At 34.6% G+C, this 24,089-nt stretch overlaps 1 protein-coding gene across 2 annotated transcripts in view; it reads left to right on the top strand.

Moving 5' to 3' along the window:
• The window catches only part of VPS41 (VPS41 subunit of HOPS complex), a 111,512-nt gene that overhangs the window by 64,504 nt on the left and 22,919 nt on the right, over positions 1 to 24,089 (top strand). For both annotated transcript variants that reach the window (XM_072412220.1, XM_072412221.1), the window contains exons 8-20: positions 323 to 469; positions 2,217 to 2,283; positions 5,130 to 5,227; positions 6,055 to 6,184; positions 6,308 to 6,423; positions 7,068 to 7,124; positions 8,234 to 8,295; positions 13,289 to 13,370; positions 15,784 to 15,876; positions 17,288 to 17,415; positions 19,613 to 19,757; positions 21,155 to 21,196; positions 21,721 to 21,771. In XM_072412220.1, the coding sequence (XP_072268321.1) occupies positions 323 to 469; positions 2,217 to 2,283; positions 5,130 to 5,227; positions 6,055 to 6,184; positions 6,308 to 6,423; positions 7,068 to 7,124; positions 8,234 to 8,295; positions 13,289 to 13,370; positions 15,784 to 15,876; positions 17,288 to 17,415; positions 19,613 to 19,757; positions 21,155 to 21,196; positions 21,721 to 21,771 (1,218 nt within the window). The remainder of the gene's footprint in view (positions 1 to 322; positions 470 to 2,216; positions 2,284 to 5,129; positions 5,228 to 6,054; positions 6,185 to 6,307; positions 6,424 to 7,067; positions 7,125 to 8,233; positions 8,296 to 13,288; positions 13,371 to 15,783; positions 15,877 to 17,287; positions 17,416 to 19,612; positions 19,758 to 21,154; positions 21,197 to 21,720; positions 21,772 to 24,089) is intronic.

Raw genomic sequence — 24,089 nt, 5'->3', positions numbered from 1 at the left:
AAAAGAAGTGAATAGCTTTTTTACTACTGGATCCTGTGTTTAGAAAATGCATTCTACTGAAAGCTTTACCGTTATTTTTGAAATATTATGACTGGATGTTTTATTGTTATTGCTCTTTTCGCCTGTTGCTCACTGCAGTTTTACCAAGAGGTATTTTAAGTATGTTTAGTAGATCTTTAGTTTATCTGCAGTCATAGCATTTACATATAAGTGATTTAAATAGAAATATGGCATAGCCAATATATAACACACGCATAGATTCTTCCTTGTAACCTGTTGCTGTACATTTTCATCTTATGTTTTTATTATATTGTGTTTTCAGGGAGTAAAGATACTTGACATAATTACAAAGCAGAGGATAACTAATGTGCCCAGAGATGACACAAGCCTACGTCCGGATATGTACCCCTGCAGCCTGTTCTGGAAAGATAATCTGACCCTGGTCATTGGATGGGGCAAATCTGTAAAGGTAACTTTGTAACTGCACAAATTTGCCTGTCATTTGCTTGTTAATGTCATTCTAATTTAAGGTATTACTGAGCACCTTCAACCTTTTTGCTACAGATCACAAATGATATTGGTTACCTATTTGATGGTAGTGACATACTTGTTTCAGTCCTGGAAGAATTAGACCTGTAACATATTATAATCTCAACAATCAAACTACATAATAATCATATATCCCACACTACACACTACACTAATCAAAGCTATTGATGGCTCTAAAGGGCCCAAATGTGCACACTTTGTTCATATTGACCCCGAAATAGGTAGAGAGGTCACCAAGGGCATCAAGGGTAACAAGAGTATTCTAAAATCACACACACACTCTAAGTTTAGACTAGCAGTAAAAAATCCACAGTGGTTTTCTGCTCCTTGGTGCCATGAACCATTGCCAAAAGCTGTCCTAGAATGATAACAAATGGTAACTCCTAGGTATTTGCAAACACTTGTTTCCCTGTGGTTATAAGCAGTGCATTACAGCATTGAAGGCTTTTTTCTTTGTGCGAGGTATACTATTATACTTGGAATGTGTATTTTTGGAGTTGGAATTATTTAGGATTTAATCCTCACACCACATTTATCAGTAGGATCCTATTGTTTTTTTTTCCAAAGGGATTTACCAGTATGTGTGATGCATCAAGGACCGGGTTAAATAATTGTGGTTATGGCATTGCTATAGTAGAAACGAGTAAAAATAGTGCTTCCAGCGGTGTCATTTTTATTTTAAGTATGTCAATTTTTGATAATTCTATGTAAACTTAACACATTGGTGTGTCTGCAAAAGTTATTTTATCCACATCTTATTGAGTACTTAATTAAAGCCAGACTGATTCTGTAACACTGGAGCAATAATGTACCTAACCATAGTTTGGGGGATTTTTATTCTTTTATTCTACACACACTTAATACCTCTTTGGTAGTGGTTGTGAAATTTAAGTGAATATTATTAATGGGCATAGGAACATTTTTTTAATTTACATATAAATATATAATGTTGCTAAGAAATAAATATCATTGATTAAAATAGAATTAAATAAAATCTAAGATTCTGATAGTGGCCCACTGCATGCACTTTGGCAAATCATGGGTATAATCAATGTGTGGTAAATAAAATAAGATTAAAGATTTTAATTGCAGCTTACATGGTACACCAGTGAACCATAAGGATAATAGTGGTGTGTTTTGATAGTGACATGCCTACCAGGCGTTTAAATATAGGAATATGATACGCTAAACAGTTGTATGCTGGTAGCCAACCAAACAGTAAACATTGCAGACAGAAAACCGCCAATTCTAAAAATATGTTGGTAGCAAACACACAAATAGAACAAATGGCATTTTTAGTGTCTATATGGGGTCAAAGAACAGGCAATGGTAGCATTAGGGGTTAATAAATTGGTATTTTCAAAATTTACAAACAAATGTGACAATATACAAACAGACAGTTGTGACAGACACTGTATGACCAAATATTCCACCACAACAGGAACAAAAAACACCTTAGTGGTGACTACCTATCGGATGACGGATTCATTTTGTGCACTTTTAAACCAAGTGATTTAAAATAAAGGAAAGATCCTAATCAAGTTAATGGTTAATTCATCACAGGCTAAAGTTTTACAATTAATGATTTTTCCCCAAATACTGTACTCCAACAGTCTTACATAATGTCTTTATTAAATCATTTTATAATATGTTTTATTGTTTTGCAGATCTGTGCTGTGAAAGAGCGACATCCCAGTGAAGTAAGAGACTTACCAAATCGTTATGTTGAGATTGGTAAGTTTTCATTTCTATCTTTCTAATCACTTGGATCCTTATAGGCACTTTCAAAACATTCCTTAACAAAAAATCATAAACTTTACACAAACAGTTTAAAATAAAAGTTTAAAAAATAGTTATAACCCAACATTGTTACAACCCAACAAATTATTGCCAAAACATGTATGTGAAGAGGTCACTACCATTGTGTTACCTTTCTAGACCACTGAGATTCATTATGAGTTTCTGGTCAAATAGTGGGACTGTAATTCTATTACTCAATTTTATTCCTCAACGCGTTTTACAGCTGGTGGTGAGGTTGCTTCTTCAGGAGGAATTAAAATAAATGTGTATAGCACATTATACATTGTAACACCTATTAGAAACATTGTACACATCTTTGAGGTATAATGGATCATGCTTGAAAAAGAAGCAGAGCTGTATTAAGAATTTGTATGCATGGAAATTGAAGCATGCTTTCTGCTGCATTTTCCTGCATTTGATATCAAATTTCAAAGCATTCAGAGTTCTATCTTAGTTCCTTCATAGGTACATTTGACTTCCTGTTGACTTGTGTTTAACCCTTTTAATCAGCATCAAGCTTCTATAAGTCACAGAGGTGTAATAAGGTTCTAAAATTGCATTCATCCTGGTCATTCAGCAAAATGTAGGATTTGCGTTCAGATAACAGCATTTTGACCAGTGATAAATTAACCTGTATGCTTCAGAATAGAATGCCAACATTCTATAAGACATCGATAGAATGCCAACATTCTATAAGACATCGGAGCCTTGGCTTTCTTACCAATGTTGAAATACAGTTTTTCTTGGTAGAACCTCCCTTTCCCTTGTACCCTATAAAACCCTTCTCCCCTCTTTCGTCCCCATGTAGATAATTTATTTTTGATTTGGATTTCCTTACTTTTTTTTAGTATTGTTACATTAACATATTGTATATAAGCTATTTTTCTGTTCTAGCGGCCTGTGTATGGATATCCATTGTGTTTTTTTTTTTTACAAATGTATTGAAACTTTATACATGTTCAGTAAGGATAAAAATTTGTTTACAAAGAAACCATTGTTTCCTTTGTTTTTTTCTTCCCTTCTCTTTTTCATAAGTCTTATGGTTGGGACTTGAATATTATTATCCCTCATCTTTGTTACTATATTTAAAAAAAAAAAAAAACTGCAAAAAAATCTCGCATAAGAAAATAACATAAAATAAATAGCAATGGTTATATATAAAATTATTTTAGTTAGAATATTATTAGCATTTAGTTTTTCCTGTTTATGTCCTGTAGCCCTAAAATGCCGCAAAATTCATGTGTTTGTGTATTGTGCTGGAACAATGTCAAGGTTTGATTCTGACATTCTTTTGTAGATCATATTTTGTTCATAGTCTGTAAGCAATATTGGGAAGTGAGACACATTTTTTGAATAGTATGTCAGAAAGCTTTCTCCGGTAATATTGCCTCTGGATAAATAATATTCCAGAAGACTCGGCTCAGATGTCTGCCCTTCTACAGTGTAATATGATGAAAAGAAATGGTGTCAAATTTTCTACATGGCTATTTTCATGCTGTAATACTGCGTGTAATCACCACTATGCTTTATGTTTGACTGAAGACAGCAGGATGTGATTGAGTTAATGTTTGTGAACTGTTCCAGCTAATTTTTACATTTGCTCAGAGGTTGAATGCCTGTGGCTACTCAGTTATTGGGGAACTACTGCATGCTTTGTGTATTTCCACAAAAACCAGAACCATGGGTTGCCAGCCTGGAAATTAACTTAATTTTTATACCTTGGAAATAGGATTGTGGCAAAAAGAGAAAAAAAAAATTTTTTCCCCCAAGCATTTACCATTTTCATGGCTATCTGTAAAATATTTTCTTTTTTCCTGTAATGTTAGTCCTTTGTTAAACAAATGCCCATATTTTCTAATGTTAATTTTGCCTTGAGAAGGTGAATATATGTTTGAGCTTTCAATCCTCTTTTCTTTGTACTGTGTGTTGTCAGTCACTCAAGCCTTTTGCCGTCTCATCAATTTTAGTTGAAGTCTGAGCAAACATATTAATACATTATAAATCTGAATTTAACATAAAACGTAAATATTGGAAGCAGACAGGCTCTTTTTTTTTTTGCAAACACCTCTGCAGTGAAACAGACTTTTTAGCCTGTTTGCTTTTTTCTCTAGAATGTACACCTAGGTATGCTTTCTGCATACCTCAGTTCCAGAATGATTATACAGAAGTCATGTGCAAGCTATGTCATTCCGGGCTGGCAGTCAACAAAAGGATTGAGAGAATATGTTGGCATCAGCAATGGAGCTAGAGGAATTAAGTTTAGTTCTGCTTTAAATTGGTTAATTTTTTAATAATACATGATGTGTAAATGCTTGACTTCAAAATGGAAGAGGAAGAAACTGAACAAGGAACAAAACCATTCATGTGCTTGCATTGAGTATGCATGCAGGTGGAGAAAGCAGAGTAAATAGACATTATTTCATTGATGTGTTCCTTGCACATATGATGATGGTAACTTAAAAGAATAGTACTGGCTGTCATTCAGCATTAGTCTGAGAACTTCTGGTGGTTACAAATAGGATTGCAATTAAAGGAGACATCATCAGCAGCAGCAAAAGTTGTTTTTGTTAAATTACACTTGACCTAATGTGCAGGAATTTACATCTGGTTTCTTTACAAAAAAAGGGAAACAATTTACATATTACATGACATACACAGAGCTTTTTAAGGCAGAAAAATATAAAAACTAAAATGTATTTTTTGTATTAGCCTTAAACACTAAAGTGTGCTAAATATAAATATTAAAAATTTATGAATATGTTATATTTTTTTCTCTTTAGTATCACAGTTTGATACAGAATACTTCATCAGTGGAATAGCACCTCTCTGTGATCAGTTTGTGATGCTCTTCTTTGTAAAGGAAGCTTCAGATAAAGCGGTAAATATAACTTTACAATCGGGGTAAGAGTTCATTAAGGGTACGGTTTGCTTGGCTACAAAATCAATAGGTGGGGGTTTACTGCCACAATGTTTCTTAGCTACCATAGCTTTTGGGTTTGTGTTTACCAGAAAAGGAGTGAGGCAGCTTCCAAACTAATGGAACGTCATTGGAGAAACTTTGCAATGGTAGCTGCATAGATAACAGTAACTTTACTTGCACCTTCATCTCTAAAATGCTATTTTTCTAAATTGATGATTTAGACTTTACTTTCCTAACAACCCTGGTAAACATTTATCTACTGGTCTACATTTTTCTATTGAAAAAAGGGGAAAATTCAGGAATAGAATTCCAGGTTTTGTTTAATGTTACACTTCAGTTAAAATCACGGTCACTTAAGCAGGAAGCAAAGGGGACATGTCTATATAATTATCACAGGTAGCCTCTTAAACCTACTTTATATTTTTCCCATGTTTTAGTAATATCACGGTTCCATTCAGGGTAAGGTTTTATAGCAGAACGGGGCAGGTGATGTCCTTTCTGCAATAAGCATTCCTACCTGCCTGATCACCATCTCTTCTGTCAAAATTACTGGTTTCTCCTGCGGTTTCTGGGAGTCAACAAATTCCCGCATCTCTGAAGGGGAGTTACATTATCCTGGCCCTGCCATTTGGTGGCCAGGATGATGGCCAAAGTTCAGAACAAAGAGGATGCAAAATAGGAAGATTGCAGTACCCGTAATGTAACAGGGACAGGTAAGTATACACTGGGTTTAGTTCTTCTTTAAATTTATTTCTTATATTGGTTCTTTTTTTTTTTTTCCCCAGAATAAGGAGTTTTGTGCCAGGCCATGTCTTGATATAATTCAGCCACATCCAGATTCTTGTGAAGAAGTGTCCTCAGATGCCATAACGGTCAGGGGATTTCAGGAGAATGAGTGCCGGGACTATCGCTTGGGTAAGAAGTAAAACCTATAGCAGTGAGTGTTGTGAATCATCATTAGAAATTTTCTTTCGTACATTTAGTTTCCTAAACTAATTAAACTTTTTGATTTTATTCTTTTTTTTTTTTTTTTTTCAGAATATGCTGAAGGTGAATCCCTGTTTTATATAATTAGCCCAAGAGATGTTGTTGTGGCAAAAGAAAGAGACCAAGATGACCATATTGATTGGTTGCTGGGGAGAAAAAAATATGAGGTATGGCCCTTACATGAAAAAAAAAAACTTACATCCGTATAAAAAGTTTTCTATTGTTTGTGTATTTTATAATTCATTTAAACAAAAATAAAAACATTTTATGGTGCCTTCACATTTGCCAATAATTACTATGAACAACCTGCTCTGCTTGCTTAACACTGCACATATTCCTTGCATTATCATACTTTGTGACTAACAATGGTATAGTGTTAAACCCTCATTTAAATATGTGCCCAGATTATGCATACTAAGATAGTTATATATTTTTAACAATCAGTAAACACCTTAAAACGGGTACTCTTTTATTCCTGTATCTATATTTTGTGGAAATCAATTTTAAACATTTCAAAGCCAGGTGGTTAAATCTTTTCTAAGAGCTAACTTTTTTTCTGAGAATGGAATCTTTACAGGTGCTTAGCACAGCTGGCCCTTGAATCTAAACAACCAAGAGATGTTTCTAGTGTTGGAATCTAACAAGCTCCTCTACTGCCTATCAAGAATATGCACATAATTTATTGTCAATATTTTACCGTTGGGTGCACTTCGTTGGTTTAAAATGTTGGCATGAAATCCAACAGGATGTTGATTGCTTTGCAGTGTTCATTTTTTCTTGTTTTTACTTTTATACCTTTTCTGCTTTTTAGGAGGCTCTTATGGCTGTAGAAATTTGCCAGAAAAATGTCAAGAGACATGAGGTTTTGGTAAGATCACTTATGCACTGAATATTTTGGATGTACTTGGCTGTATATATATATATATATATATATATATATATATATATATATATATATATATATATATATAAATATATATATTTCAGTATATGCTACATTTAATGTCATAAGTAATGTAACAATGCTGAGTGGGCAGTCTTGGAAATTTATATAACAAAATCTACAGCATTGTTTAAAGGGAGCTATAGTATTTTTAATCTTTTTTATTGTAAAATTGACCAGCATAAATACTATTTTTATAGTACTTCAATGTATTTGTGTATTTTACACTGGAAAAAAAAAAGTTGTGATTATCGTTTTATACTCTTAAGTTTGTTTTCTAGAGAATGAAATATTTTGTTCAGCAGTAGGTTATTATAAGTGCTTGGCATACTGGGAGTTCTCTCAGACTTCTAAGAGGACAAATCTTTGGTCTGGAGCATCTCTAACCATAAATAAATGTTTTAATGTTTCCAGGACAGTTTACAGATTGGTGACTGCATACACAGAGCATGACCAGACTTTGTCCACAAAGGAAAACAGTGGCAAAAAAAGAAAAGGAAAAAAAATCACATAGACCACCCTGTTCCATGGGCGGTCTATGTGAAAATTTCTGTGTACCATTTCATTGAAAGAGTTCTTCAAGAGTGTTTGAGTTCTCCTGTTTCTTTTGGTGCAGTAGTTATTTAACCACAGCCCTTTGATGGTCCTTGTCATTTTGTTTTTGGGTCACCATTCTTCTTTGCCAGTAAGAGCGCCTACCGTGTAACTTAGTGACTAGCCAATAAGTACATTAGATACCATTTATACTCACCTCCTCATGGCCCATTTAGTAGGCATAACATTTCCCCTTCACTTTGACTTTGTCTCTTGCAATGTTCAAGCACATTGCAAGACATCATCATTTATAAAGAATTAACTAACACGTATGTAGTGCACTGCTCAGTGACCTACCTTTTAGTTACCTTTCAAGTACATTTGTCCATCTCTGTTCACACAGAACAAACGAACAAGCCTTTTTATTGAACACATAATTATGCTGTTTGTTTTAAATATACCCTTATGTATATGCATTTATGTATTTTATTTCATTTTAGGATATTGGCTTAGCCTACGTAACACATTTGGTGGAAAAAGAAGAATATGATACAGCTGCCAGGTACAGTGAATATGTTGCATTGATTTTTCTTTTTTTTTTTGCTCACCAGTGATAATTCAGTTACCCCTGCTCAGGGGTTTGCCTCCATTTTCGAAGGGAAAATAATATTTAATACGTTTTTTTTTAGATATTCATTGTTTTGTTAAGCTAAATAAGTGTCTTGGTTCTCAAGTGATATACAAGGGAGTGCGGGTGAGTACTCAACATCAAGTAAAGCTTTATTAAAGATGTACAAAGGTCTACAGAAGCAGGCAAGCACTGATACAAAAATAAAAAAAATAGATACATCAACATACAGACATACCAAAGTAACTATTTAAAATTATAACAATTTTTAGGTTCAAATTGAGGCCTTCAGTTCCACATTTTGCCTGGTCAGATTTGCCATCTCCGCCTCTTCTCTGTTGTCTTCCTTCTGTGTGTCCTCTTTGTCTCCGTATCCCAGTATGTATTTATCCATTGCCCTACCAGGCTTACCCGAGCTCCCACTTCTTTTACTCCTAGAAATTGTTCTGTCTGGGCAGAGCAGTCCAATATGAAGCTGGATATTGAATCGAAATGTAAAACTGTAACTTAATGATTTTTCATTTAGCTATAACATCCTAAAAATGACCATAGCCTATTTAAGTGTGTTGAATTCAGTAATGTTATCTAGTGAAAATAGTTACATTGAAGGTCCCATTGCTGACTTGATTCCTAAATGGAACTTGTCTAATTGTGCTTTATTCTTTACCCTTGAATAATACTTCAGGGTCTGGAGGAACATGTGACCTTCTCTCCTTTCTCCCAGGATGCAGTGCTCAGGATCTGAAAAGCCAGTGGCTGGACCCAGAGACTTTTGTGTTTGTGAGGAAAAAAGTTATTTAACCACCTGGCCGGTAAACCCGACCTTGGTTCGGGTCTATTGTTTTTGCAAAAATCGATAAACCCAAACTTTTCTCACTGTCTAAATCCCTAACACCTACCTGGTCCCCGCTGCGATGATCCGTTCTGTCCAGCGTCGATCGAAAAAAAAAAATACTCACCTTCTCCCCGCAGCTCCTCCGGAGATGTCTTCTGTCTTCATCCGGCGAGTGCAGTGACGATCACCGGGGTTTCCCAGTGACGTCGCTGCATGTGTCAGTGCGGGTGGGAGGCGGGGCGGGAAATTCAAAATTTTGTATTGAGTTCCTTTGCATTGAACTCAATACAAAAAAGCTGTATTAAGTCCAATACAAAGAAGTCCTTATAATATATATATATATAATTATATTATATATATATATATATTATATAAGCTACTGTACATTACATTATACACTATTTTTTTTAAACTTTTTTTTAAAGTTTTTTTTATGTTTTATAACAAAAAATTTATTAATAAATTTATAAAATTTTGGACATATTTCGGTGAGTTATGCAGTAATTCGGTGAATTATAAGTAATTATTGAGTAATTCGGTGAATTATAGCCTACAATCTAAAATAAATTTCCATGCAAAAAATGTAACACTTTTTGCACGGAAGTACAGAAGTTTGGAAAGAATTAGAATACTCGGCGTTCGCGTACGCGTCCCTCGGCGATTCCTGATGATGTCCGTGCGTGCGCCCGTCGATGGGGGTCGTAGCGAGAAATTCAAATATTTTGTATTGGATTCAATACAAAGTCCTGTATCCAATCCAATACAAAATAGTACAAAATATATTTATGTGGTTTTGTCTATAGGTATGTGACGTTGGACTGTTGGACACTAGGGAGGTGTTTTAGAAAAATATATTACTATACATTATACCGAATTATCGCATTTTCAGTATTTTTGATTTATTTATGTATTCTTGTTTAAGCTGATTTTTGTGTATTTTATTTAATTTTTTAAAAGAATTTTTTTTTTTTTTTTTTTTTTACATGATTGTGTGTTTCAAACATTTTTTATATTCATGATATCTACTAGACTCTTGTTCGGACATATTTCTGTAAGTTACAGGTCTACAATTTAAAAAAAGAATCATGAAAAACAGTGTACCGCTTTTGGTACAGAAATCTAGACATCAGTGTAACGCCCAGGTGGTTAAGCAAACTTGTATGAATTTGTCTGTTTATTACAATAGACCCATTTATACCGGTGTCAGGTGAGTAGTGACTTTATGGAGAAGGAAGCCAGGAAGAGGAGGGGCATGGTAAAAAAAAAAAAAAAAAAAGTTGTAGCTTGGTTAGGTAAAAGGGTCGTGAATACAGTTTTGTGGCAGCAAAAAAAGGGGAATGTTAATCCACTTAACATAGCAGAGTGGCCCTTTAGGTAAGTAGGTTGATGGTGTAAAGGGAATCAGAGGAGTAGCAGCTTCAGCAATAGCAGGCATTATTCTTTTTACACACTTTGTGGATGTGATCAGTGGTTTCACAGAAGATTCAGACACCACCTCACTTTCAGTTCAAGATCGTTAAAGCAACCATGAGCTTACAATGTAACTGTTGCAAAGTTACAGACTCCAGGGCTTTTCCTCATCATGGGTTCACCATCCGTCACTGATCTACTGACAGCATGCAACCAGTGATTTCTGAGAAACCTTTATTCCCATACACTTGTTCCAGGTCAGTGGTGCACTAGGTAGTGTAAGAAGGATGACAGCTTACACCAAAAATTAATGGCATTTTTCTATCCTTGTGGGTTTTCATATCAATATACTGTAATGTTGTAAATACATTGTTTCTCTGCAGGGGATGTAATTTTATGAATGAAAATTTTAATGAGAGTAGTGTGTAGGCGTCCCCTGCTGACCACCTGCAAAGTGCTATTTATACCAACCACATTAAATTGAATTAGAAACTTGTTATATTTATACTTAGAAAGTCCGTGGGTCAGAAAGTACTGAAGACTTGGGGTTATAATAACAGCTAGGAAACTAGTATTTGTAAAAGGAAAATCCGAAATGTCAGCCTCCACAGTTCCTCTGAGTGGTCAACGCTCCATTCTCACTACATATGCAGGTTCTCCATTCCGATTAGGGTCATTGTACAGCAGTGACTGGGCTCATTTTCACTCAGTATACTTTGTTATGTTCTGTCAGAAATGACTAAAAACAACAAGTTTTCTGCCACGATATGTAAGCTGGCCAAACCAGTTCTATAATCGGACAATCTTGTCACATCCCCATAACGTTCAGATAAAAATTAACAGGGATCATGTGCAATTCCTAATTTATAATAGAGTAATTCAATATTTATAGGCAAACACAAAGAAATGTCACATGATAATGTCTTAAAATAACTCAAATAACTCAGTAATGTGAACTCTGTAAAGGTATGCATTAAAGTTTAATCCCGGTTTAAATGTATGTATTTCAACTGTGTATCATACTGTTTTTTGGCATAAGACCCTGAGGTCAAGATGTGACACCACCATCTAAGTTCTGGTACAAGTAAATGTGTCAGGAATTTTTTTATTTTTTTTTATTTTAATGCAGGCCCCATTTTTTTTTAGTCAAGCATCTTTGCTTGAAAGAAAGGTCCAGGATGATATAGCTCTGCTGCACGTTCACTAAAGTTAGTTCATTCATGCACCCATGATATGTTATGATTTTACGCTAAGCTTCTCATAAGTGAGTTGTTGAAAAACCATAGCGAAATTTGCTAGTAGGTAGACATGCCTTGCCTGACAGCAATCACTCAATATCTGTCTAGTATTTAAATTTGCTGTGTAGCATGTGTGCCTATTTTGCTAATAAATCCTATATCTGGCAGATTTCTTTTGTAAGAATGTCCATAGAGTACTTTGCCATTATGTAGTTAAGTAAAAAAATAAAATAAATGCAGTAAGCTTCTGCATTAATGGCTAAGAGAAAGTACATTGTGTATATCTGAATAATGTTGCCTTTACAGCCCTTGTGCCATGACAGCAGTGCTGACATTCAACAATAATACTTCTTCAGACCCTTACGATCATCTTCAGAGTGTATAAGATGAACTAATGAGCGGTGCTTCTCTCTAAACACTTCTGATATCTGTCTGCTGACTGTCCGGACGCAAATTGATCTAGCCACAAGGGGTGTAGTAAAAGATGGTATTAGTTCTTTGTTTTACAGATAGAAATCCACAACTTCTGTTATTTTTCCTATGGTTTACTGGAATAGAAATTGGTAAATTATGGCCAAGTTTTAAGCATTTTGGGCACATGAGCTTGTGTTGTGAGCTTTCCTTTTCACTGTTATACCTTAAACATAACGTTGTCCTTATTGATAAAAGATGTAATCAGATACTTTGAAGTCAGGTTTAAATTGTTAGACTGTGCAGTCCACTTAAGGAAAGTAAATTGTCTGACTGCAGGATATGCTGTCCTCAGCATGAAGCTACCTATCCCATCATTAGCACAGTTTAAGGATCTTGTACTCTATGGGCAGAGAATGAGATGCTCCATGTAAAGGTCACTTCAAAGTGAACATTTATCCCAATGTGTAGGAAGAAACGTTTTCCTAAAGGCCAGTGCCAGAAATACTATGCTTTTCCACATGTATTAAATTCCCAAATACAACCATACCCTTTCTAGGTAAATTAAATGGTGAAACAAAATGTATTTAAACCTATGCATTTAAAAAAAATCCCTAAAATTGTTTTCAAATATAATTTTTTTAATTGCCCTGATTGTCCTGAATTTGTTTTAATATCTGCCTTCTGTAATTCGCTGCACAGTCATGCTCCTGCTTTGTGCAAGCATGTTGACATAGGGAAGATAGGGATATGTTTTGACTGTGTTTTTAGTTAAATGTCTGTACATCATCAGATGTCTGTCACTGGAAACTATCTTTTCCTGTGTCAGGAGAACAAAAGAGCATACACACAGCATTGCTCTGTTCTATGGAGAGGAAGAGAGTATGAGCAGGTACCAGAAGAGCCAATCAAAATGCATCCTAGAGTAGCCAAGCAGTTTGCATGAATATCTATGCACTGTTGCGTTCTTAACTGTTATTGGAAAGACTAGTTTATGTTTATATGTATTAAAGTTTTTCTTTTTAATTTTTAGAAAATGTCAGAAAATACTTGGTAAAAATATGAAACTGTGGGAAGATGAGGTATACCGTTTTAAGAAGATTGGGCAACTTAAGGTAATATTCACAAATTCTTCCAATAATACATTTTTATGTTAGATTGCATTGTAAAGTTTTGTATATAAAGCATTTCAATTTGACTGTAGCCCTGGAAAACCTAACAAATTCTGCATTGATTTTTCCTAAAATTTGTATGTCGTTAAACGTTAATTTACCACTTTACTGCCATATAATTTAATAGGTGCTTTTTTGATATTAGGCCTGTTTAACTTTAAATGGTTTGATCTTATTAGTAAATGTAATAGTTTTCTTTGTTATTATTAATAAGAAAATCTGATCTGAAAATCTGAAGTTTAAAAACATGCAGTAAAAAAAAAAAATCATGTGTTTTCCTTATATCTTTATATTATTTTCATTCTTTTGCCAAAGTTAAGGTCAAAGTGGTTGTGAATTTTCTTTAATAAATCTCCTAGAGAATCCACAGTTACCATACCATTACTATAGGTAATAGGTGTTTATTTGAAGTCTAGATTTTAGACTGGCCTGCAGCTTTAGAGAAGAGATATTGGTTTCTATGAATAACACATTCCGTTTGGTGCCGAGCATCTGGAAATGAATAATTCACCTATGGAGATTAAATGTCTTTTTTCCCATTGAAGTGATAAGACATCAGAGAAAAATACCCCTCCAGGCCTTGTAATCATTTCATTTGCCAGTTAAAGCAGGGATAATACATGGTTGTGGTTGCTTGTTAACCCTTTTTTATTCCTTTATGGGTATATATATATATATATATATATATATATATATATATATATATATATATATATATATATATATATATATATATATTATATATTTATTTATATTTATTATCAGTGTTCTCCCCAGCCCCTTCTAGCTGCACCACCCAGTCACTAGTCCATTGTTGAAAACATGAAAGTGTATCCTCTCCAGCCTTGGAGAGCTTTATTAAATCAGGCCGTAAAACTCAAAGTAAGATGCAGAAGGATATATATAGTAAAGGTATGACCATTTTTTAAATTTTATTAAAACTTATAGGTCTTTGCTAATGTACTTGTATTACTTATTAGGCACTACTAGGTGTCCCTTCTAGCCCTGTCATAGAGATTTTGTTCTGTAGTTATTGCTTTGTTTTTAAGCCCAGAGAATCCTATAACTAAAATGTAATGAAATTCACATTATAATAACTCCAATTCAAGCATTGAGTTTTCTTTGTTTAGTTTATAAGTGTATTAGAATGAATTTAGCCTAGACCTGTTTAGTGTCTATTAATCTCCTAAAGACTGGGACAATGCCTGACTTGATCACAAATAATAGTATAATAACGCAGAACTTGATCAACAATGTACAGTTTTGCCAAACAACAACTTATCTTTTATTGAGCATCAATCAAAAACTGTAAACTATTCAAGATTTTTCTAGACACACACAAAAAAAATACATGTAACTTGACTTTTTGACAAAAAGTAGTAAATGCCTAGTTGGCACCTTAATATGGAAATCTTCTCTCAACAATCATTGCTTTATTTATATCCTGTAGTGTATTGATCTATTACTGGGCATCAGAGGTCTAAACAACCAATATGAAAAACTGTTCAAAAAAAAAAAAAGTTACCAAATATCTTTGTATATGCTGTGGTTTTTCATTGTCTTTACTTTTCCGGGGTGACTTTGATATCTTTATATTTGGACCCATATTTATATAATTTACAGAAATCTTACAATTGTGTCCATTATCTATGAATCCAATAAATACTATATTAGTGCATTGCATTTCTCATAATTTGATAAATGGCAAGTAAACGCTTAAATTGTTTTTTTTTTTTTGTTTTTTAAAAGTTGTTGTGTTGTTAAACTTTAGGTGTGACACTTTAATTTTATACATATACATACCTAAGCTGCATTGATAACACCATTTTCTGTTTTGTTTTTTTGTTTTTTTAGTGATCCTTTTTTTAATTTAGTTCTTCATTAATTGGACTTTGGAGTTTTATGATAGTTTATCCTATTTGTGGCTTTTTTTCTTCAGTTTTATTAAATGCCCCCGAACATATGTCCCATTGTGATTCTGTAGTGTCTCTCAACTTTGTTTCATGTAAATTTTGTCAAGGCTATTAACATCTTGCTGATTTACCTACATTTCTGCAGCATTTTGGTCATTGATGAAATGACTTCTGCCACAGAAAATAGATTCTGAATTTCAGTGATACAACCTCTAGCAATGTGACATGACATGTTACTACTGGCAGTTGTAGTAGAAAATGAATACTAGTAAATAGTAAGTAGAGAATGAGTACTAGTAACTGTAGCTCATCTGGGGTATAATAAATCAATTTTAATGGGTCTATTTTTATAATTTGTTTCTTTTTAAAGAACTTTGTGAGCTTACAGGTACAGTGTTCTGAAATGGTTTATGGTTTAATTGTATTTTATGTATCTGTTACAGGCGATCAGCAAGTATTTGCCAAGAGGTGACATGCGGCTAAGACCTGCCATTTATGAAATGATCCTGGATGAGTTTTTGAGAACAGATTATGAGGTACATTGATTATTATTATTTTACCACTTTGTTATTACATAACCTTTGCTAATTGTACATTATTTTGTGGCAACCTACTAATATCTGCCAGACTATGTCCATATTCCAGTTGCTGTAAAAAAAAAAATGTGAGATTGAACTTTAGGTTTTTATGTATTTTGTGCTTTAAATGTACTGTTTTTAACCAAAACATTTCAGGCAGACTGGAATTAGAGTGCGAAAAGCGAGAATAGTAAAAAATGGCACAGTGAAAAATGGCACAGTGAAATGAATCTTTACTAGGGCTACCACATCATTCTTTTTAACAGGAACACCCTATCAATTACTCTTGTTCTGTGGGAAAAAAAAAATTGTATTCCTTCACTGCCTTATCTGCATTTAAGTAGCCACTGTCTGCACATGGGTCTCGTTTAAAAGGGGTGAGGGGGCAACCTTTGTTTGAACAGTGGTGAGGCATGACCTAATACAGCAGGTAATGTTCTTGCCCTCCAAACTTATTTTACACTGCTAAGTATTTATGCTGCCAGTATCTAAATGTCAGGTTTTTTTATATTTCTGCTAAAATATTGGGGCGGTCATTGTTGAGGTGGCCATTGTTTTTTCCTCATCAGAAATGAAATGAGGGGTTTTGAGGGCCACAGTTGGGTATAAGCTTGTAATTTTACTTGTTATATGTCAAATAGAACGCGCATGCAATATAACGTTACAAGTTACATTCTGTTTATGTCCATCCTGATTCAGAATTCTGCTTAACACTGCAACACTGACTGCAGCTTTTCTGCACACCCCTTGTACAGTTCCCCAATTAACAGCATTGCTCAGGGAGCATGAGCACAGTTTATTAGAGTACCGTTCTGAGGTCATATCAAACCTCTGAAGGTTCAGACTACTTTCTTCTTTGTTAAGCTGGTGTTTAAATCTCACTCATGCTGCCAACACGCTTTAACTGTAGCTGCTGCAGTACAATCATATATAAAAATGCACAGATCCTGGGTGCAATTCACTACAATGGACCCACTGATCTCTCCTGGAAGCACTGTTTTGTATAGTTCAGATATCTGCAGGTTTACTTGGTGCCTTGTGATAATGCATTCCCAGAACCCTGCATAAAGCAGTTTGGGTGCATTGTCAACCTTGTAACCATAGAGAAGCATTGCAATTAAAATCTGCTATTTTCTGTGTAGGTGTTTTTATTATGTCTTGCATATTTCTTTGTGTACATGCTTTTTAAATAGGTTACTGGGACTCCAGGAACTGTAGATTTGTTTGGATACCTAAAATAATAAATCTTTACTATATTGTTTTACGTTTCCTACCTAACATTTTCCTATGTTCAGATGTTTTATACAACCAATTTTGGGCTGCACACCTTTTTAAAAAGAAGAAAGAAAAAAAACGTTGTTTTTTACAGGGATTTGCAAAACTAATAAAAGAATGGCCTGGTGACCTCTACAATAACAAGACCATAGTACAGGCTTTAAAGGGGCATCTGAGCAGAGACCCAAGCAACAGAACACTTCTAAAGGCTCTGGCAGAATTGTAAGTTAAGTCTGCACATATGTACTCATTTCCTAGTTACACTGTATAAGGTAATCTTTTCATTACATTGGAAGCCTCTGTTCATCCAAGTTTTGGCGAGTTGTAACATTTAGGTTTGTTTTCATTTTATATGTGCTCAGTTATGTTGGAACATTGGAAATGTAGCACAATGTAAGGCTTGTGTATACAATTGGTCGTACTTGCAGTCCATAATATGCCTTTTATAGATGATAAATGCACAAAGACCTTTATTATTCTGACCAGTGGATAGAGGTAAAATTTGGAGTAAACGTGGGTGTTCTTTGAACTTAACTTGTGATGCATCCTCATATAACTAAACTCCACCTGTAAGTTAAAACATATAATTTTACATTTATGTCAGTAAAAATGAGCTTTATGGCTCACCTAGCTTATTATGCATTTTCCAGTACTGTTATTATTATTATTACACAGTACTCATATGACACCAACAAACTACACAGCGCTGTACAAAGTCTATAGTCATATCACTAGCTGTCCCGGCCGAGAATCAAACCTGAGACCTACCGCTGCAAAGGCCAGAGTTCTAACCACTGAGCCACCGTGCTGATGCAAGAAAGTCATTTGGAAATATGCCTGTTAAGACTTATGTCCCTTTTTATTCATTTGTAAAACACTCACTGCCTTCCTTTTTTTTTTTAAAGATAAAGTTTTGTAAATAATATGAAATAGAGAAGAAAGACAAGAAATGTGGCCTCCTGCTTAAGAATACACAATCGTAAACAGAACAAAATGTGGAACTATATCAAATATTTACTTTTTAGGAAATATGTGGTCTTTTATTAAGATTTATCTGAAAAATAAAGCATATACAAGTTTAATCTTTAAAAAAAAAAAAGTACCGTATGTTTCTGTGTATAGTTTGTATATTATATATGTTCAGGAATGCTCTAGTTGCTCATAAAAAATGCAGAATCTTCTGCTGTGTAGAGTTGTGCGCTTCTTCTGGCTGATAACATATCTCTGTCTGTATTGAAAGGAAAGACAAATTAAGAATTATTGTGGGTGCTGGTAAATTGATTGCTCCTGCTAGTAGTAAAGAGCCGTATCTAATGCAGTAACAAAAAAAGATCACGCATGTAAAAATGTCATTGTCACATCTAAAATGACAACATTGCAATACCTATTGAAATTTCGTGTCTGTTGAAAAACATTATCCCTTTTCTTTTAATTCTGGGAATATATTTTGGTTTGTTCAGATGAGTAAGATGATTGTCATATGATATAATGTGATTGAACTGAACATTTTTCTATAAAAAGGTTTTTAGACGTTTTAATTTTCTGGAACAAGGAAAGTCATGTATATTTGTATTACTGTGAGAAAGAAAGAAGAATACTAAGAGATATACAAAATACAGTGTAATGTTAAAAATTTTGCAAAGAGTGAACCAATAGTTTCTTTGAAACTTTTTAAATACCAGCCTCCAGGTTACTCTGTAGAAAAGTAGAGACAAGATTTTTGATTATTTTTCATGTGCTCATGTGACCTCTTATGAGGGTAAAGTTTAGGGTACGTACACGTTAGATGATTGTTGTCCAAGACAATCGTGTTCATATACGGTGAAAATCGAATACATGTACAAGAGTCCCCTGATGCCATTCGTCAATCCACAATGGCAGAATGAGAAATGACCGATCAAGTACAACCATTAAGCACCCCTATGGAGGAGAGCACAGTGGGGTGCCACTTGTTTATCCTTCCCTCTACTAATCAGAACAGTGCTCTGTGCAGCACAACATCGACAATCATCTTAAATCTGTACTATGCTTTAGATTTCAGGAAGATCTACTGATTGTTCAGCAGTGCCTAAATGTCACTTCTCTAATCTTTTAGATAAGATCATATAACCAAAAAATGTTTCCTTGTTAGTATGTACATGTCAGTGTTTACATGGCCCTTTTGGTATTTTGGGTCTGGCTGTTTCTAGCTTGCTGTGTTTAGAACAGCTGCCCTGTGGCTTTCAGCCGTTTTTTAAACCCAATTAAAATTTTTCCTTTCAGTTAAAAGAAACAGTCAGGGTTCCGCATTGGTGTTTATTTTATCTAACCACAGAGGAAAAGTGGGTAACCCCAACAAAAATGTATGTCCTTCTCCTAAAGTTGCCATGTTCCTATGCTGCCATATCTTATGGACTTCTTGATGCCTTTTTTTTTGCAGGCACATATATGATAAGTGTTACAGTCAAGCTCTTGAAATTTATTTAACACTTCGTCACAAAGAGGTCTTTGAACTGATCAACAAACATAATCTTTTCAACGATATCAGAGACAAAATTGTCTTACTCATGGATTTTGATACCGAGGTATGTAAGACTTTTCTCTGTGATTACATTTAATTACCTTTTTATTGATTGACATCAAAATTACAATAATAAAAAAAATGATTTCTATTGTTAAAAGATAATAGATTTTCTCTTATGTTAGTACCTAGTGTTGCAGAATTATACAAAAGGCTCGGTTCTCTAAAAATGCTAAAAAGCATGTTTTATTTGTCATACAGTGGTTTTTTTCAGCCATTTCATTTTCATTGTCAGCTCTCATTGGCTTTTAAGAGTATAATTATAAAAAGTGTAATCTAACGTGTATAAAAAGTATAGAAGTTTTGGAGTTCCCAAAAAAATACCATAACCTGAGCCTTCCACTTCCATATAGCACCAACACCTATTGGGGACAGAGGGATACATGTTGTGTAGAGTGAATAACATTTTACTGTTGGATAAGCATCTTCTAACCCACTAATAATTCTTCCTGCTAATTGTTCCTGATAGAGAATTTGTGTAAAAGATGGATCAATTTATCTGCTTGGTAGGGAGAGGTGTTAATCTTAAAGTCCTTTTACAATTTCTGAATTATTGTATGGAAGAATTTTGGTTCTGAGGTCACTAGTATTAGGTAAAGCAAGGAAAATATGTCTCACTGGACACTGTTCCATTTTCCATAGAGTCAGGGAGTGCTTATGAGATGCAGAGCCCACTGGATGTTAGGAAATGATGGAGCTATAAAATCCACTAGAACCCAAGAGGAGTATAAATTAGATCTTTTTTGCATGCTCTGTATAACTGGCCAGGAGAACACCTGTGAAAAGTAGACAATGTGCTATGGTCTGGCTCTGAAATCTGCAGTCCTCTTTTATCCAATAAAGGGGAATTTTGGTTACCAAAGCTGGTGTGCATAAGAGATGTGGATGGAGGGAATATTTTTTTAAGAACTTTTATTGTGGTGTCTATAATGGGATAGTCACATATGTGAACAGGTAAGTCTGTGTTGTGAAAAATATAAAAAACATAAAGTGTGGGTTTGTATTTTGGTAACAAAATATTGAGGATTACTACCTATGGTCTTCATGTCTAAAGTTTTCTCTTCATAAGTTGCAAAAAAGGACACTGTATAAGGGTTACTTAAGCTCAGTCTCAGAGCACACACAGGTAAGTGTTCGAGAACCGCATCATATTTCAAAAATTGGTTTCTTCTGTGTAAATTTCCACAGTAAAATTCAGTGTGTGCAACATGGTGTTTTAGAATGGCCCTGGAGTGTTGCGTTGTTGTTATACTTACGTTGGCAAAAATACTATATCGTTTAGTTTGACAATTGGGCTGCATGAGTTTAGGTCTGTTTTATTTTTTTTAAGCTTTATGTAAAGATAAAGAAAAGGTCATTTTATATTTTTTTTTTTTTTTTTTTTTTTTTAATTCATAAAAGAAAGCGGTGGATATGCTTTTGGACAATGAAGACAAAATTTCTGTAAGTATCGCCTTTGTATTTAATGCATTTTGCCTTTTCGTTTTTTAATAAGGATGGATGACTTGTTACATATACATAATATTCTAAAGGTTATTTTACTGTAGCTCTACAGGTGACTTCTGCTCTGAAGCCAACCTTTGAGATATTCACTCATCCCTAGTTATATTGTGTTTGCCTTAGTATCTTATCTTTAAGCCTAAATATGTCATGCTACATTTATACTTACACATCTCATATAAGCGTTGTTTGTTTTAGCTTTTAATTTAAGTAAAAAAAAAATATAAAAATGTAAGTGTAAAAGGCAAAGCAGCTATGATGTAAAACTCATCTTAAGCACTACTAACATTAAGTTTTATATTGTTGGTGGTATTCATTTTCTGCATTTAAATATAAATATTAGTAGCAGTTCCAAGCAATGGCAGCTTAATCTTCCTAAATCTATGTAGCGTTTGATACCAACAATATATTATGTTTTGATTATATCACTGCTAATCACCAATGTGTTGTTATTCTGTTTATTGTAGATCGATAAAGTTGTGGTGGAATTAAAAGAAAGGCCAGAACTACAACATGTGGTAAGTCACATTCTTTAAAACTTAGTGTAATATTGATAATGATCAAAAATGTCTGTAAATTGTCTCTCATTTTATTGCATAGATGGGAGAGAGCTGGGGGAAATTGTTTTTCTGCTCATGGAGTGCACCATTGTATTACCCAGTAGTTTGCCCGCGGTTTCTCAAAGTTTTAGTGATAGTAATGGTGCTGTGCATTATTCTTTTATCTAAAGTTGGAAAAAAGCAAAATAACATGTAACATACAAAGTAAAACAATGATTCCGCCAGCATACAGGTAACAGAAGATGAGTTTCTTTGCTTTTACTGTACATTGAGCAAACATAATGGTAATGATGCATAACAAAAACAAGAAATGTAACATTTTGTGTGTGACAAAACAACAAGGTGTATAAGGTCTAGATGGCAATTCTTGAAAGGATTGCCCCACTCATGCCAGTGGGTGTAGTTAAAGGTATAATTCCTCTGTTGCATATAGGATGCCTTGCCTTTTCATTACAACATGGCCTACTCGGGAAAGATGCCTAATATGTGCACAAGGGTTCAAAAAGAGTAATTAAGGAGTAAAAATCAGAATTAAATCTGTCTTCCTATGGTCCTACATCTTTGGAAATGCCACCAGTCACGCAAAATACCCAGTTAGGGACAGATCAAGGCACCCTTGTCCTCTTCTTAAACCCGACACTGGGTGGTATACTCCAGTATTTAGTTTTATAAAGAGGATATGAGGGGCAGAACTTGGCAATATGAGGTGTGATCACAGTATTTTGTGATGTATCAATTCTTTTGACCTCATGTTATTTTTCAGAGGCCCCCTCCTCCCCTCCACTTTTATTGTATGTCTGCAGTAAGTTCTACAACATTCTTTCCTTTAGCAGCTCCTAATATTTCCTTTTATTTACCTACATTTAAAGGATTCTAGGCTTGAGCAGTCTTGAGGTCATTTTACTTCAAAACGAACCCAATTTTCTAGAACCTTTACAGTTTTATGTATTATTCCCCCCAGTTTTTGTGCTGCTGGGACAGAAGAGTAAGATGCCTTTTTACCTGAAGCCCCTTATTTTGCTGAGAGTCCCCCCCCCCCCCCCCCCCCCCCTTTACTGAATCCTGGTAGTTTATTGGACAGAGGGGAACCCTGTTTATAATGTCTGTGCACATTCTGTCTGTATCAGTAACTGACAAGCTTACACACCATATGGTTTCATGGAATAGCTCCTGCTTGCTGTGCCTGTATTAAAACCTGGCAAGTTGATGACCACTGACAAAAACCTCTTGTCGGTCACAGTAAAAGAATGACAGTAAGCTATTTAGGCAACGTCCAGCCTGCTGGTTATATCGCAGACCAAATGCATAGTAGCTGTCACCATCAGCATGATTCCCTCTGCTGTGAAAACCCTCCGACTTGGACAGTAAAATGACATGAGTTTGTGTCTCACTGAAGGTCTGTGAGGCCAGTCTAACAATTTAAGAACAGCTCATGTAAACTATTGTACTATATTGTTGTGCACTTCCATGAAAAAGAAAGTTAGGGTGCAAAATGTTATTTACAGGGTTTTAGGTTTTCAAGAAAGATACTTAATTCTCATTTCTGTGTTGTCATGTCAGAGTTAATATGTATTCAGATATTTTATCCAATCTATTTTTAAATGTGATAAATTAGTAATGTTCATCTTTGAATAACCTTGTGTACTTTACAATGATTACTGTGTGTTTCCACTCATTTTACCAGATACAAACAAGCAATAACTTCAAATTGATTTGTTAAACCTCTTTTTCATCACGAATATATAATTTTCTTGTATTGTGACAACAGGCTTTGCTGTTGTATGTGGTCATTTTCAACCATGTGTGTAACTTTTACAGGTTTCAGAAGTGCAAATCAAGCAGAAAATATTCAGATTTTATTGGCTTGTCTATACATGCAGTGTTCCCCCCAGCCCCTTTTAGCAGTGCACCACCCAGCACTTTTCACTAACCTGGTTACTGAAAATTTGTGTCACAATTCAGTTGGGGCATCTAAATGGGAGCCCCCCAAAAAATGGGATCTACTAAGGGGATGGACACCCACTATAGGAGATTGGGCTTAAAGCAGACATAATTATAGGGGTTACTGAATTCCTATGGCAGCAACAACTGAGAACACTACATTTTTCATGTGTTGCCCATCCCATTTTTTGACCACCCAGGTACAGCTTCTCCCCACCCAGCCCAGATCTATGGACAATTGTTAGAATAGTTAGAATAATAGTTAGAATAATAGACAAATAGTTAGAATTTATGTCTGACAAGTTTAGTAAGCAAGTTTTTTAATTCAGTGATTG

This window comes from Pyxicephalus adspersus, chromosome 5 (assembly GCF_032062135.1).
Source record: "Pyxicephalus adspersus chromosome 5, UCB_Pads_2.0, whole genome shotgun sequence".
Classification (NCBI taxonomy): Eukaryota; Metazoa; Chordata; class Amphibia; order Anura; family Pyxicephalidae; genus Pyxicephalus; species Pyxicephalus adspersus.
Note: the sequence above shows the minus strand (reverse complement) of the source record. Positions and strands in the feature narration are given on the sequence as shown.